Below are 17,817 nucleotides of genomic sequence, written 5' to 3' on the forward strand. Positions count from 1 at the left end.
TATCTCTTAAATAATGGATGGATTGGTTGAATGCTTTGCTGTGCCACTACAGCTTCCACTTCACTGCCTTTCTGATACTGAAGTTTGACTACATGACAGGGTTTGGGCAGTTTAGATGGAAATGGAAGGTATGCATGCCTAGGTTTTAACCTTATAGGTTATGCCTATAAAAGGAAAGAGATACACCTTTTCCTTCCTGTGGACTGGAATGCGTACATGGTAGTGAACTGTTTTTAGCTTGTGGAAGAGGGCAGTATTCCAAAGACAACTGAGCAATGAGATGTAAGAACTTAGCTCTCTGACTGCTAAGCTGCCCCCTGGACTATATCCCTTCTGACTGTCATACGAGAGAGGGAAGAAACTTGAATTTTGTTTAGGCCCTCTTATTACAGTAGGGTCTCTTATTATAGTAGCCTAGTCTGTGTCCTAACTAATATAAGAGGAGCTTGAGAAAAATCTAACAAATCTAAGCAGAATCTAGATATGAAAAAAAAATGAAATAGAAAGAATGCTTGAGGAGGTTATGATTGAGAATTTCTAAAACTGCAAAAAGACACAAATTCAAGAAGTTAAATAAAGCATAAATAAAAATATAATTTACACACAATGAGTGATCTTAAAAATAGCCAGAGAGAGAAAATAGATTGTTTTTAAAAGATCTGTAATTAATACCTTTAAGAGTATAGGTAGTTTAAAGTTTTCAGTTAATAATAACTGAGAGACTTCACTACCAACAGAACATCTCAGACAACTTCAAAAAGGCATACTTTAGGTAGAAGGAAAATGATCCCTGATGGAGGGTTTGAGATATTAATTAGAAAAGAAGAAAGGCTGAAAATTAAAGAGCCAAGCATCCAAGCTAAATTGGAAAAAGAACAGAATAAAGAAGGGGATGAAGAAGTAGACATAAAAGCCAATATTAAAGAAATAAAAAAACAAGTTTATAGTAAAGGATCAACAAAGCCAAAGTTGATTCCCTGAAAAAAGACAAACCTGGTAAGATCAATCAAAAAGCAAAATAAAACAAAACCCAAAAAACACATAAAACAATAAGAATGAAAAAGGAACCACAACCACAGATGCTATAGGATTATTATTAAAAAGTATACCTAAGTAACTTTTTGTTTAAGGAATAATTTCAAATGATAGATTATTGCATGCATTGCCATAAGAGTATATTAAGCTTTTTAAGACCACTTGTCAAATTTGCTTTCCTGAATAAGAGGTTTGGATTAAGTATTTTAATCCTTCACTTGAATTTTTGGAAAATTTCAAGGGTGCAGTGAATGGCATGATTGCCTTAGTCAAACTTAAGTTGTACAGTATTAAGATTTTGGTAAAGATTTGTTTGGGGATAATTGACAGATGAACTTCTTTTAAAACAGTAGAATTTGTCTCCCTTTCTAATATATAAAAAAATGGGGACATGTCACTCAGTAAGGAAATGCAAGAACGTAAGAAACTGTAGAAGCCTTGTGTTCTTAAAATTGGTTTTTGTTTTTTGTTTTTTGTTTTTTTTAAAGTGTTACTGGGGCGCCTGGGTGGCTCAGTTGGTTATGCCTCCAACTTGTGATTTTGGCTTAGGTCATGATCTCTTGGGTCCTGAGGTTGAGTCCCATGGTGGCTTCCTCATTCAGTAGGGAGTCTGCTTGAGATTTTCTTCCTCTGCTGCACAGCACCACCACCACCACCTCCCGACTCAATCATGCGCTTTTTCTCTCTCAAATAAATCATTTTTAAAAAAGAAAAGAAATATGGAAGAGAACATTCAAGCTAGAAGTTTGAAATAGCTGTTGTAAGTTAGAGGATACAGTGACTGCTTTTTTGTTTTTAATTTTAAGCTCTTTAGTAATGCCTGCTAATAGTACTAATTAGCACATACTACTTTTAAGAAAGAGTAAGAATTAAAGCTTTTGCAGAAGAGACCAAAATGATTATAGAATTTGGAACTTTACTATTTGAAAAAGGAAATAGGACTGCTTATTGAAAAAGAGGATGGGGGGTGGAATAACCATCTTCAAATATTTGAGGGATATAGACTTATAAAGAGGAATTCTTTTTATTCTGTTTAGCATCAGAGGACAGACCCAGTAAGTGTCCACTACAAAGAAATAGAGCAGTGTAAAGAACATTGTAACGATTAGGTTACCCAGAAATGGAATGGACTATTTTGTGAAGGTGAAGTTCAAAGAGCTTAGATGACCATATCTAAAGATATTTTTACACTGAATTTCCAGAAAAGAAACACCTACTACAATTCAGGTATCTGTTGTTGAAGACTGACTTCACTATTTAAAACAAGAAAAGACAAAACCAGCTATTTGTACAACATGACATAAGGATTTGCTACATGGAGTTAAGTGTATCATTTAACAAGTCTTTTATATTTGTCATCCTAGACTTCATAAAATAAGCTTTTATTATTTGTGGTTTGCAGACTTAGGATTTAGGACTTCTTTTTATTGTTTTAGGACTGCTAATCTGTTTTGTCTTATTCCTGTTATCTTTTGTTTATCTTTCCTGTTGTTTATTTTTCATTTTCTAACTCTTGGTTGAATTGGTCAAGTTTTCTTTGCCTGTTTTTCCTCTAGTGATTTTTAAATTGTATGTAATCTCATTGTTTACATTGCATTTTTCACCTGTCTAGATTTACATTTTTTCGATGTATAAAGAGATTTGGTATCTTTTATTTTTCCCCCTAAGTAAGGGAAAAACTTCAACATGCCTTTACTTTCCTTCCTAACTCCTCTCAAACCAATGTGGAGATAATCACAGACTTTTATTTCCAAGTTTTTGTACTTGTTTTACAGCAATAATTAGATTTCTAGCCACAATTTTTAATGATTTATCTGCTTGGCATGATTTCTTATTCTTATACCTTTTCTTGAATCATTTTGCCTTTTTTTGTTGGCATACCTAAGTAAGTTTTGATTTTTTTTTTTGTCATTTAGTTCTAATTGCTTACTTTCCATTTTGATTTCTTCTTTGACCAGTTTATTATTTAGAATTCTATTTAACTTACAAATATTCTGTGTTTATGTAGTTATATTTTTGTATTGATTTCTAGTTTGATTGCATTATGGTTAGAATACTCTGTGTGATTTCAGTTCTTTGAAATTAGTTGAGCCCAGCATGGCCTTACTAGTAAATGGTCCAGGGACACCAGGCTGGCTCAGACGGTAGAGTGTGTGACTCTTGATCTTGGGGTTATAAGTTGGAGCCCCACATTGGGTGTGGAGACTACTTAAAAATAAAATCTTAGGAAAATTAAAAATAAAAAATATGGGGTGCCTGGGTGGCTCATTTGGTTAAGCATTTCACTCTTGGTTTCGGCTCAGGTCATGATCTCAGGGTCCTGGATTGAGCTCTGCTTCTGGGCTCAGCAGGGAGCCTTTTTGAGGATTCTCTCCCTCTCCTTCTGCCCCTCCTGCTACTCACTCACGGATGCATGCACTCTCTATCTGTCTCTAAAATAAATAGACCTTTTTGAAAAATTAAAAAATAAAAATAAATGATCCACATACACTTGAAACATGTGTTGGGGCACCTGGGTGGCTCAGTGGATTAAGCCTCTGCCTTTGGCTCAGGTTGTGGTCTCAGGGTCCTGGGATCGAGCCCCACATGGGGCTCTGTGTTCAACAGGAGCCTGCTTCTGCCTCTCTCTGCCTGCATCACTGCCTGCTTGTGATCTCTCTGTCAAATAAATAAACAAAATCTTTAAAGAAAAAAAAGAAAGAAAGAAAAAAATGTGTCATTTGCAGTTGTTAGGTATAGTGTTCTGTATATATATGACTCTTGGGTTAAGTTGATTCATTATTTGGTCAAATCTTATATGTATTATTACTGATTTTTTCTTCCTTTTCTGTCAGTTGCTGGAAGTTGTGTTAAAATCTAATCATGGCTGTGCATTTCTCTAGTTTTCCCTTTAGTTGTGTCACTTTTACATTATCTATTTTGCCTTATGTTTTAATTTTCTTCCCTGTTGAATATTTATTAATGTAATTACTGATACATTTGCATTGTCTGACATCTTTCCATTTATTTTCAGTTTTTCCATCTGTTCTTTGTTCCTTTATATTTTATTTTCTTCCTGCTATATTTAGTTATTAAACCATTTCAAACTATAGTGACTTAAAGCAGTAACCATGTATTATCACCAATCAGTTTTCTAGAGTGTGGAAGTAAGGAGTGGCTCAGCTGGGTGGATCTGGCCTAAGGTTTCTTCTCAAGGTATTGCAGTCAGATGGTGGCTGTCTGTGATCATCTTAAATCCTTTTTTTTTTTTTTTTTTTTTTTTGACAGACAGAGATTACAAGTAGGCAGAGAAGCAGGCAGAGAGAGAGGAAGGGAAGCAGGCCCCCTGCTGAGCAGAGAGCCCGATGTGGGACTCTATCCCAGGACCCTGATATCATGACATGAGCCAAAGGCAGCGGCTTAACCCACTGAGCCACCCAGGCGCCCCATCTTAAATCTTTTTTATTCACAGATCTGTGGGTACTGAAACTGTGAGGGCTTCTCACATAATTCTCTCTCTCCCATTGGTCTCTCCAAAGTGGTGGCTTCAGGGCATTCTGACAGCTCTGGGCCCCGTGGCATGGCTCCCAAAAGAGAGATCCAGGAGGAGGTTCTGGCCACCCTTCCTAGCATCAGAAGTCAGACAACATCACTTCTGCTATAATATGTTTAATAAATCTGCCCCTGATGTCATGAACACTGGGTGTTAATACGCAACCAATGAATCACTGAACTCTGCATCTGAAACTAATAATACACTATGTTAGTTAATTGAACTTAAAATTAAAAAAAAAAATAATCTTACCCATATTCAAAGGGAGAGGGGGTATAGCTCAGTGGTAGAGCATTTGACTGCATATTCAAAGGGAGGGGAATATATTTTTCTCTCTAGAAGCTTTTTAGGATTTTTGTCTCTACTTTCAGTGGTTTGAAATTTCAGCTCCTCTATGTCCAGTCGTGAATATCTTTTGTTGTTGTCATTATGTGTGGCATTCATTGAGCACTTTAAATCTGAAGATTACTAATTTTTTTAGTTTACCTTGGGAAGTATCTTTCTGTTATTTGGTTATTTTTCTATTATTTTTATTTTTTCTATTATTTCTATTCTATTTCTATTATTTCTTCAATTTTTCTAGCCCCATATCTGGCTCTCTGCTCAGCAGGGAGTCTGCTTTCCCCCCACTTTTTGCCTGGCTCTCTGCCTACTTGTGATAATCTCTCTCTCTCTCTCTCTGTCAAATAAATAAATAATCTTTAAAAAGTTGAATTTCTATTATGATGTATTATGAGAACATTGTTCTTTATTTTATTTTTAAAGATTTTATTTATTTATTGGACAGACAGAGATCACAAGTAGGCAGAGAGGCAGGCAGAGAGAGGAGGAAGCAGACTCCCCGCTAAGCAGAGAGCCCGATGTGGGGCTCTGGGGCTCCATCCCAGACCCTGGGATCATGACCTTAGCCTAAGGCAAAGGCTTTAACCCACTGAGCCACCCAGGTGCCCCTTTTGTTCTTTATTTTAAAAGATTAAATCTTACCATTATTTCTGTATTTACTGAACCGCCACATCAGCATGTATGGTCAGTTATCAGTTTTAAAATATTCATGGCTTCTGGGGTGCTGGGTGGCTTAGTTGTTTGAGTGTCTGACTTTTGGTTTCAGCTTAGGTTCTGATCTTGGGGTCATGAAATAGAGCTCTGTTGGGCTTCAAGTTCAGAGAGGAGTCTGCCTCCTCTCTCCCTCTGTCTCTCCCTCCTTCTCTAAAATGTGTAAATAACTCTTTAAGACAAAATAAAATATTTATGGCTTCTGTAAGTATAATCAACAGTATAACTGCTTGTTAAGAAACTACCTTCAGTGTTCCTTAATGTAAAAAATTTTTTCTCCGAAATTTCTCATCACCACCAAATTTCCTTAAATGAATTTTTTGTTTTGTAGGTTCACTTGTGTAGGAGAAACTAATTCATCTTGTAATTAATTAGTTTACATATTTAAAAACTGAAACAACAAAATTGGGGGGATTGATTTGTGTCATAAAGGCAATTGTGTTATTTTGTGAAATTTAGAAGTAGTTTTCCTTGAAGGAAGAATGAAAAAATTGTATTATAGCTTGGACTCTAATGTTAGGAACTGAAGATTGACTTAAAATTTAAACATAGTGTAATGTTTATTCTTGTCCTCCTTATTTGTCAGGGAATCTTAACCAGAGTGAGAAATTTTCTGGTGCTGTGTTGGGAGTGCAGGGCATAAGAGATTTCCATAAAAAGGCATGGGAATTGCTTGGAAGAACATAGTGGTTTTCTAACTTGGCAGTAATGAGTTAGAACTAACTCCTTTCAAAAGAAAATATTAATCCACATTATTCCTTTTTGGGTATTTGTGTGTGTGTTTTCTTATCTGAGCTATATTATTTTTATATTTGCATGTATCTGTATGTGTATACATTCATGACCCAGTGGTATTTGTCAGTTATGAAGAAAATAATTTTCTGTACATATAATATATATGAAAAAGCTTTGAGATTTGAATATCTTACTACTTGAGTTGAGGAACAGGGGCCAGATAGTTTGTTGTTGCAGAATACCCAAAATAATTTGGCCATATCTGAGTGCTTTTCCCAAATTCTGTTGCCCAAAGAGGCAATTTGAGGAATATAAATGATAAATGAGCCTTGCTATATTAGGATTCCCTCATGAAAGATACACATTTTTGGATTAGATGATATATTTACATCTTGTTAAAATGACAGTGGTCCCCAGCTGAGAATCACCAGGGACCTGAGAACAAAGATTACAGATGACATAGATCTGTCTGTGTGTGTGTGTGTGTGTGTGTGTGTGTGTGTGTATGCTCTTGTGTTTAATAATCAAGATGTGTGTTTTTATTTGTGTGTGTGTGTGTGTGTGTGTGTATTCTCTTGTGTTTAATAATCAAGGTGTGTGTTTGTTTTTATTTTGTTTCCGTGGAAATAAGAGAACCACCTGATACAGATAGAGGTATAGTGTCCAGCACAAATCTCTCCCAAGTCACATTTTCCTCTGGTTTCCTGTCCATCTACATTGCAAAAATGTGGTCTTTTCTCAGGGTTCGATTCTTAGTTTTCTTCTGTTTTCACTGAATAAATTCTTGGTTGATCTCATCTGCTGTGGTTCCAACTCCTAACACTTCTTACAACAACTCCTAAGTCTGTACCCTCTAGCCCTTTGGTTTCTGCTGAGCTTCCAGACTTAAAGAGTTTTAAATAGGACATACTATCTACTTTTCCCATAGGAATTTCAGACTTAATTTTGGGCAAGAAAATTAACTTTCTTTTTTTTTTTTTTTAATTTTTTTATTAACATATAATGTATTATTAGCCCCATGGGTCAAGGGCTGTGAATTGCCAGGTTTATACACATCACAGCACTCACCATAGCACATAACTTCCCCAGTGTCCATAACCCCACCACCCTCTCCCTACCCCCCTCTCCCCGGCAATCCTCAGTTTGTTTTGTGAGATTAAGAGTCTCTTATGGTTTGTCTTCCTCTCGATCCCATCTTGTTCCATTTATTCTTTTCCTACCCCCAAACCCCCCATGTTGCATCTCCACTTCCTCATATCAGGGAGATCATATGATAGTTGTCTTTCTCTGACTAGTTCCATCCATGTCGTCGCAAATGGCAAGGTTTCATTTCTTTTGATGGCTGCATAGTATTCCATTATATATATATATACCCACACACACACACACACACACATACCACATCATCTTTATCCATTCATCTGTTGATGAACATCTAGGTTCTTTCTATAGTTTGGCTTTGTAGACATTGCTGCTATAAACATTCGGGTGCACCTGCCCCTTCGGATCACTACGTTTGTATCTTTAGGGTAAATACCCAGTAGTGAGACTGCTGGGTCGTAGGGCAGCTCTATTTTCAACTTTTTGAGGAACCTCCATACTGTTTTCCAGAGTGGTTGCACCAGCTTGCATTCCCACCAACAGTGTAAGAGAGTTCCCCTTTCTCTGCATCCTCACCAGCATCTGTCATTTCCTGACTTGTTTATTTTAGCCATTCTGACTGGTGTAAGGTGGTATCTCATTGTGGTTTTGATTTCTATTTCCCTGATTAACTTTCTTTTTAAGCCTCCTTTTAGCCACCTAATTTGCCCTGAGTAGATACTTAGGAGTTATCCTTTATTCCTCTTCATTCCCCTAAATAATAATCTGTAACTAGCTACAGAGGCCTGTCAGTTTTACCTTCAGAAAACCACAGTCCCCTAATCAGTCCTAGTGCTGCTGCATAGGCCTGTGTCATTTTCCACCCGAGCTATTTCAGTAGCTTCCTGACTATTCTCCCTGCTTCTGGTCTCTCCTCCAGTCCATTTTATATACTATGAACAGTTGTCTTTCCAGAATATACACCTGACTGTAGTACTTAAAACACAAAAAAACAAAAAGAACACTGTTTTCAGAACTCCTGGGTGGCTTAGTTGATTAAGTGTCTGCCTTCCGCTCAGGTCACGATCCCAGGAAAGACCTGTATCGGGCTCTCTGCTCAGTGGGGAACCTGCTTCTCCCTCTCCCTTGCCTGCTACTCCCCCTGCTTGTGCTATCTCTCTCTGTCAAATAAATACATAAAATCTTTTTAAAAAGTCACTGTTTTCTCCCCCATTGCTTACTAGATAAATTATAGACTCTTTTACATGGTAAGTGCCTTTGCAGGCATAACCCAGTCTCCAAACCCTGCTCCGTTTTTCCATACCTTGCTTTTTTTTTTTTTTTTTTTTTTTTTTTAGATTTTATTTATTTATTTGAGAGAGAGACAGTGAGAGAGATCATGAGCGAGGAGAAGGTCAGAGGGAGAAGCAGACTCCCCATGGAGCTGGGAGCCCGATGCGGGACTCGATCCTGGGATTCCAGGATCATGACTTGAGCCAAAGGCAATCGTCCAACCAACTGAGCCACTCAGGCGTCCCCCATACCTTGCTTTTTAAACCCTGTTTTCTGGCCACACCTGGCTTTGTGGTATTCCCTCGATCTTGTGAATTTAATGATCTAGAGTATTTCTTCAAGCTTTTTTCTCTGCTTCATGCCTTTTCCTCCTTACCTGGAAAATTCCTATTCAGTTTTTCATTTAGTTCTTAGGTAACCTCCATTGAAAAACTAAATCTGCTCTCTCCTCTGTTTCTGCTTCCTTCCCCAACCCTTTAATCTCTGCTCTGTAAAAGCTTTGTTCACATAATGTTGTAATTACTTAGTTTTTCCTCCAACTGGAGCTCCTGGAAGATGGGAAACATACTTTCTTTTTTTTTTTTTTTTAAAGATTTTATTTATTTATTTGACAGAGCGAGATCACAAGCAGGCAGAGAGGCAGGAGGAAGCAGGCTCCCTGCTGAGCAGAGAGCCCGATGTGGGCCTCGATCCCAGGACCCTGAGATCATGACCTGAGCCGAAGGCAGCGGCTTAACCCACTGAGCCACCCAGGCGCCCGGGAAACATACTTTCAATTTTTGTGTCCCTTGCACCTAATACAGAGCTGGTACCTGGGAGATACTTTGTAATTGGTTTTTGTTTTGTTTTGTTTTGTTTTTATTTATTTATTTTTAAAAAGATTTTATTTATTTATTCGACACAAGTAGGCAGAGAGGCAGGCAGAGAGAGAGAGAGGAGGAAGCAGGCTCCCTGCCGAGCAGAGAGCCCAATGCGGGGCTCGATCCCAGGACCCTAGGATCATGACCTGAGCCGAAGGCAGAGGCTTTAACCCACTGAGCCACCCAGGCGCCCCTGTAATTGTTTTTTGATTCAGAATACCAGTCATACCTGCAGCCATGTCTGTTGGATAGTCTGCTATAATTCATCCTTACTATGTTTCTTAGCCAATAAATGCTGCTGGAACAAATAACCATAGACTGGGTGGCTTAAACAACAGACTTACTTCTCATAGTTCTAGAGACTGGAAAGTCCAAGATCAAGCACTGGAAAATCAGGGGTCTGAGAAGCACCTGCTTCCTGACTTATAAGTAGGTGTCTATATCTTTACTTGGTGGAGAGTGAGAGAAGCAAGCTCTTGAACTCTTACAAGGGCACTAATCCAGTCATCTAATCTTCAACTAATCTTAATTACCTCCCACAGGCCCCACCTGTTAATATCATCACACTGAGGGAACACACTCAGTTTATAAGAATATGTAACTGGTATTCTAAGAAATGTCCCTTTTTCCCCCATTGGATTTTCTTTAATTCTATTGAACTACAATTTACATGTAATAAAATGTCCCTTTTTTCCTTCTTAAGCTTTAAAATTTTATTTTTAAATTTTAATTCCAGTATAACATACAGAGCTGTATTAGTTTCCAGGTGTATAATGTAATGATTCAACAATTCTGTACATTCTGTGCTTATTTTGATAAGTGTATTCTTAATCTCCTTTCCCTATTTCCCCCATCCTCCCACCTACCTCCCCTTGGAAACATCAGTTATCTGTATTTAAGAGTCTGGTTTGTTTGTCTTTTTTCCTTTGTTCATTTATTTTGTTTTCTTAAATTCTACATATGAGTGAAATCATATGGTATTTCTCTTTCTCTGACTGACTTATTTCATTTAGCATTATACTTTCTAGATCCATTCATGTTGTTGGAAATAGCAAGATTTCGTTCTTTTTTAAGACTAATATTCCATTCTCTACATATACCACATCTTCTGTATCCATTTATCTATTGATGGACACTTCGATTGCTTCCATAATTTGGTTGTTGTAAATAATGCTGCAATAAACATGAGGGTGCACGTATCTTTTTGAGTTGGTGTTTTCATATTCTTTGGGTAAATACCCAGTAATGGAATTACGGTAATTCTGTTTTTAATTTTTTTGAAGAACCTCCATATTGTTTTCCAGAGTGACTGCACCAGTTTTCATTCCCACTGGAAGTGCATGAGGATTCCTAAAATGTACTTATTTTAAATGTGCAATTCATAAAGGAGGCTCCTGGGAGACTTGGTCAGTTAAGCATCTGCCTTCAGCTCAAGTCATGTTCTCAGGGTCCTGTGATGGAGTACCGTGTCTGGCTCATTGATCAGTGGGGAGCCTGCTTCTCCCTCTGTCTGTCCCCTGCCCACCCCCTGCTTGTGTGCTCTCTCTCTCTCTCTCAAGTAAATAAATGAAAAATCTCCCCAAAAATATACAATTCAATAAAATTTGATAAATGGAAATACCCATGTAACCAACACCATAGTCAAAGTACAGATCACTTCCATCACCCAGAAAAATTCCTTTCTGCTCCTCTGTAGTCATTATCCCTGCCCCACCACTGGCCCCAAGTAACTTTCTGGCACTGTAACTTAGTTTTGTCTTTTCTAGAGTTACATTATATAAGTGGAATCATATAGTGCTCCCTCTTTTGTGTATTTTGCTGAGTGGTTTTGGGGATGTATTATCTTGTTGAATCTGTCAGTAGTTTATTCTTTTTTTTTTTAATTAATGAGTATTAGTCCCTTGATTGCGTATACCACAATTTATCCATTCATTTCTTGGTGGATACTTGGGTTGTTTTTAAATTTTGGCTATTATAAACAAAAATAAGAGTTGAAGTTCATTTTTCTTCTAGCTTGAGTTGTTAAAAAAAACCTGTCTTTTACATACTGAATTACTTTTGCCCTATCGTAAACAGTCTATTCCTGTGTAACAGATTAACACAACTCTTTCTGGACTTAAAGCAACATTCATCCTTTATTGTCAGTTTCTGTGGACCAGCCTTTTGGGAGTGGCTTGACTGGAAGGCTCTGGCTCATGGTCCCAGGAGACTATAGTCCTCTGAATTAAAAGCTTGACTAATGGGCGCCTGGATAGCCTCAGTTGGTTAAGCGACTGCCTTCAGCTCAGGTCATGATCGTGGAGTCCCAGGATCGGGTCCCACAATGAGCTCCCAGCTCCATGGGGAGTCTGCTTCTCCCTCTGACCTTCTCTCCTCTCATGCTCTCTCTCACTCTCTCTCTCAAATAAGTAAATAAAATCTTTAAAAAAAAAAAAAAAGCTTAACTAATACACTTCTGAAGGGGGCTTATTCACATGTTTGGTAAAGTGTGCCAACTGTTGGTAGGAGTCCTCAGTTCCTCCCCAGTTGGGCCTTTCTGAAGGGCTGCTGGTTAGATGTTCTCATGACATGGGGAGTGGCTTCTCTTCGAGTGATACCAGAAACCATGGTACAGGCTGCAGTGCCTTTTAAAGGAGGTCACATATGGTCACTTCTGCCATATTCTATTGGGATATGTGGTCACACACCCAATCTTAGGAAGAAACTACACAAGATATATGAAGACTGAGAGTGAACAGTGTAAGTTATGAACACCAGGAGATCAGGATCCTTGGGGGGTTATCTTGAAGTATGGGTATGACAGTCCCTTTATCAAAATTGAACCAAAGATTTATATGTAGTTTTATTTCTGGATTTAATTTGGTGTCACTGATCTGTTTGCCTTTTTGACAGTATAACAGTATCTTTATTACTGTAGGGCACCTGGGTGGCTCAGTGGGTTTAAACCTCTGCCTTCGGCTCAGGTCATGATCTCAGGGTCCTGGGATCGAGCCCCGCATCAGGCTCTCTGCTCGGCAGGGAGCCTGCTTCCTCCTCTCTCTCTCTCTCTGCCTGCCTCTCTGCCTACTTGTGATCTCTGTCAAATAAAAAAATAAATTCTTTAAAAAAAATCTTTATTACTGTAGTTTTATGTCTTAAAATCAGGTAGTGTAACACTTTTTCTTTTTCAGAACTCTATACTAAGTTATTTGCATTTTCAAAAAATGTTAGTCATCTTGTCGATTTTTACAAAAACGAAACCTTCTGATTAGGATTGCATTGAATTGAAATGTTGGAATATTGTAATAGATGGTTTACATTTAATGTGATGGTGTGGTTGCCTTTTAATTCTGCTCCCCTGCTCGCTCTTTTTTGCTTTTCTATTTTTTCTGCTGGTTTGTTTTTGGTTTTTTGGGGGGTGTTTTTGCTTGTTTGTTTTGTTTTTGCTTTTTTGATGAATCAGTCTTTTTTCACTGGCTGCTCTGGGTTTTACACCATGCATCTTCAGCATGTGACAGTTTATCTTCAAATAATATTATACTACTCCAAATACACTGTAAGAACCTTGAGCAACAGGCTTCCAGTCCCCTTCCTTTTCTGTGCTATTATTGTGCTGTTACTTCTGTTTGTGGTGTAAAACCTTGTAGAACATTATTATTAGTTTTGCTTTAAGTAGTCAAAAGCTCTTGAAGATTTACTCTCATTTACCATTTCTGGTACTTTTTATTCCTTTTGTAATCGTCATTCCTTTATGTAGATCCAAGTTTCCATCTGTTACCATTTTCTTCCACCTGAAGAACTTACTTTGTTTTTTTTAAATGGTACTGATGAAATTTTTTTCTAGCTTTTCCATCTTCTTCCCTTCTTTCCTTCTTTTGTTTCATTTCCTTTTCCTCTCTCCCTCCCTTTCTTTTCTATCTGAAAAAAAGTTTTATTTCACTTTCATTTTGGAAGGATAGATTCATTGTATTTAGCATTCTAGATTGACCATTTTTTCTTTAAGCATTTTTTTGGGGAAAATTTTTATTTATGAGAGAGAGCATGCACGAGCATGCATGAGAGGTGGTGGGGGGTGGGTGGAGCAGAAGGAGAGGGAGGAACAGACTCCACAGTGAGCACGGAGCCCGACACAGGGCTCAATCTTAAGACCCTGAGATCATGACCTTAACAGAAATCGGGAGTCTGATGCTTAGCCAACTGAGCCACCCAGGCACCCCTTCTTTAAGCATTAAAGATACTCCATTTCCTTCTGTCTTGCATATCTTCTCAAGAAGTCTGAATCTTCTGGGATTTCAAGAGAATTGCCTGTTTTTCAACAAGGGGAACTTTCTTGACCAAATTTCCAATATTTCTCAGCACCCTAGAATTGTTCAGCTTATAGATCCCTACTTATTCTTTGCCTTTATGTCATGGAATCTCATCCTGCATGCTCTGCTTAATATTTGGCCAGAGACTCAAGTGAACCTCTGTGCAGATTTCTGGAATTTTCTGTGCTTAACTGCCTCTTCTCTGATGCACATTTTGGTCTCTGCTTGAGTTCTTCCTCCCTGTACCACAGTCTGAAAAGTTCCTCCAAACATAAAGGCACGGCAGATGTAGGCCTCACTTCATCTTGTTACAACACTCAGAGATCATAGTCCTCCTATACTGCTTATTGTCAGATGTCTGAAAACAGTTGTTTCACGTATTTTTTTCTGGTGTTTTAGCTGTTTACTGTGGAATAGAAAGTCCATTCTTACTTATTCCATCATGGCCTTTGGAAATTCTTACCTGCTGTATTAGCTTTTAAGATAACTATGGAGATAAAAAATAAAGTTTATATTTCTTTCTTTCTTTTCTTTTTTTTTTTTTTTTCTTGCTTTTCTAGCAATTTGGGCCTTATGGAGTATATTGCTAATCCCTACTTATAGAGTTTTAGCAGTTTCATTAATATCCCTTTCATATCCTAATAATTTTCAAGTAACATTTTACATGGTTCAGCTATAATCGAATAATGAACAAAATAGTATATAATTACTATATGTTATTTTAAGTAAATAAAATAGCATATACATTAATGCTAATGAGTGAACTTTTCAAAAAAGTGTGTTAAGTCATTTAAACAACAACTTTGTAAAGAATTAGGTTCGTGATTGTAGTTATAAGACAACTACTAGTTTTAACCCACTGAGCCACCCAGGCACCCCAAGACAACTACTAGTTTTAATCACCTTATTTTCTGGTCAAACACTCTGAAAAGTAACATGAAAAGGCCCTAAGGATGACTGATGCCTAGTCAAAGGTGATCTTTAATGAATTAAAATGCCTGGCAGTGGTTCTATAAACTTAGCTTAGAATCTGCATGGTTTTACTGTGTTCCTCTGTTCCCCTTAATAGCCTTAAGGGAAAAAAACAAAAAACAAAATACATCATATATTTCATGTAACAGTTGTGCATTCTTAGGCTATTCTTGGCAAGTTTATTAATCTTTAGATTTTTGTTTTTTTTCCCCAGATTGTCAGTATTTAAACAGACCACATCATGCGTGAGTACAAGCTAGTGGTCCTTGGTTCAGGAGGCGTGGGGAAGTCTGCTCTGGTAAGTTAGCCACCTAACTCTAACTTAATTAGTATAATACAAGAAGAACATTGATATTTGCTTGTCTTAGACTTTTAGTCATTAGTGAGAAAAGGTGGCAGTATTTTTTATATGCTTAGTATTTGTCCCACAGGGGACAAAGATTCATTCAGTAACCACAGATGTGTAGCTTACAATGGTGCCTCATTCAGTCTTTCCCTTAAGCAAATATTTACTGACTGCCTACCATGTGCTTAGCACTCTATGACTGTAATTCAAAGAGAAATAAGATTGTTCTCATTTTTTAAGGAACTTACATTCCAGTGGGGGAATACTGATTATTTCAGATACTAGTGAAGTAAGTCCTACCCTACTTCCACCCTAGACTTAAGTGAAATGAAGTTATTTTTTGTAGACATGCTGTATTTATTTAGCAGATATTCATTGAGCTTCTATACTGTCAGACTTTAGGGTGACAATAGTGAACAAAAACAGTCACAGTCCCTCAGAGCTTACCATGTAGTGGAAGAGATATAATAATTACCAAGTTAAATGAAGAACTACCTCATTATAATTGTGAAAGAGATACTTTGAAAGAAAAGTACAGACTGTTAAGAGAGACTGCTATGACAGATGAACCTCAGTTAGCATTTGAACAACTAAGAATGGGTCCCAGGTGCTGTGGCATGAGTGAACTGGAAGGCAAGTAGAGGGGAATGAAGTGAGAAGCAGGGACCACATCATGACTTGAAGGCCATATAAGAACTTGACACTTACTTCTAATGTTGTGAGAACCCATTGAAAGTGTTTTTGTTTTTGTTTTTTTTCAGGGGCTGGTAGGTGGGAGGAGTGTTGACAGGATTAGATACATGTTTTAAAGAGAATACTTTGTTCAGTGTGGAGTGATTTAGAAGAGAAACTGAGTGGACACGGGAGACCAGTTGGGAGTTAATGCTGAACCCCAGATTATTGTTTGTGGAACCTTATATTGGGCCTGTGGCAGTGAGGGAGAGAAGAGTAGATGTTTTGAGAATTAAATAACTTGGTGCTGGATTGGTGTGAGGACCAGGAGAGAAGGAGTTGTTGAGGATGATTCCCAAAGTGCTAGTTGTTGAACTACTAATTATATGGATGGATCATTTAAGTAAAAGCGAAATACTGGAGAATGAGCAGATGTGAAAGTAAAAATCAAAAGTCTTGTCAAATTTGGTTATGTGAGATGTTAAAGTAAATACATCAAATAAATCATTAGTTCCTCAAGATAATAACCTTAAAAGAGACTTACATGATTTGGGGCACCATGTATATATATCAGCAGTATTTAATTTCATGAGAATTATGTTACTTTTAAATTTAGTACCTGTAAATTAGTACCTCTGTGGTGAATGAGAATATCTGTCATTTTAGATGCATATATTCAGGGCACCTGGCTGGCTCAGTTGGAAGAGCATGTGACTCTTGATCGTGGGGTTGTGAGTTTGAGCCCCACACTGGGTGTACAGATTACTTAAATTAAAAAAAAAAAAAAAAAAAAACTTAAAAAAGTAAATGTATATAACTTTAATTCAGCAAGTCTCTTGAAATTTCACATAAAAGTTCATATATACAGAATAACATGGTCAAGATTATCGATTGCAACATTCCTTACAGTGGTAAGAGTTTGGAAACAACCTAAATGTCTACCAGTAAGGGTTGGTTAAAAGTAAGTTTTTAATACATATTTTGAGGAGAATAATATATAACTATTAAAAAGAATGCAGCAGCTCTGTATATACTGATATATAGTGATATCTAAGATGTATTATTTAGGGGCAAGAAGGTACCACACAGTGTAGATGATCATTTGATAACAAAGAAAAAGGAAGGGTGAGAAGTAAGATAGTATAAAATGTAGAGACCATCTCTACAAGGTTAAATAAACTATACTGGTTACTTGGTGGTAGAATTGGATAATTGGGAACAAAGGTGATAGGTAGGGTTGGTTACCACTGCATACTCTTTCGTGTCTTTTGTATTTTATCCTGTGCCTATGGTATTAACTTTTCAAAAAAAAAAAAAAAAATCCATAGGAATAAGTGAAGTTGTCTAGGGAGAGATTAGAGAAAGAACAACTCAGGACTGAGCTCTGAATACCTCTCAACCTTTAAAGAGTAGATAGGATTGAAGGATCCAGCATAGAAGAGTACATCTTATACTTGAATGTAAGCAAAGTATCTTTACTTGACTGCCCAGGAGTGAGGTAAAGGAGAGAGGAAAGAGATGATACAGAAACACGGAGGTAGCTGGATTTGATAAAAGCAAGCTTCAGTAAGGCAATAGTGCCATAACTGTGCTGGGGTAGGTTGTGTAGTGAGTGAGTGCTGAAGAAACAGAACCATGATTGTAGACAGGTGAAGAAGTCTGATTATCAGAGGGAGCAGAGAGAGGGGGGTGAAGCTGGAGGAGTAGTGGAGTTAAGGGAAATTTTTATTTCTGGGTGGGAGATGGTAGAGCAAATGTTTGTGTGCTGGAGGCAGTAATCCCGTGGAAAGGACAATGGTGATATTGGAGAGGAAGGGAGTAATTGTTACAGTTGTCAAAAGTTCAAGAAATAACAGAGCTAAAATTAATGAGTCACTGAAGTAACAATCAGTATGTTCATTGTGCACACACCAAAAAGACAGTTTGCAAACCGGGAACCTTCAAACCAGAACA

At 37.5% G+C, this 17,817-nt stretch overlaps 1 protein-coding gene across 1 annotated transcript in view; it reads left to right on the top strand.

The window, feature by feature from the left end:
- Nucleotides 1–17,817, top strand: part of RAP1A (RAP1A, member of RAS oncogene family) — a 73,945-nt gene that overhangs the window by 38,825 nt on the left and 17,303 nt on the right. The window contains exon 3 of the mRNA XM_044238913.1: nucleotides 15,061–15,144. Within this exon, the coding sequence (XP_044094848.1) occupies nucleotides 15,088–15,144 (57 nt within the window). The 5' untranslated portion in view covers nucleotides 15,061–15,087. The remainder of the gene's footprint in view (nucleotides 1–15,060; nucleotides 15,145–17,817) is intronic.

This window comes from Neovison vison, chromosome 2 (genome assembly GCF_020171115.1).
Source record: "Neovison vison isolate M4711 chromosome 2, ASM_NN_V1, whole genome shotgun sequence".
In the NCBI taxonomy this organism is placed as follows: domain Eukaryota; kingdom Metazoa; phylum Chordata; class Mammalia; order Carnivora; family Mustelidae; genus Neogale; species Neogale vison.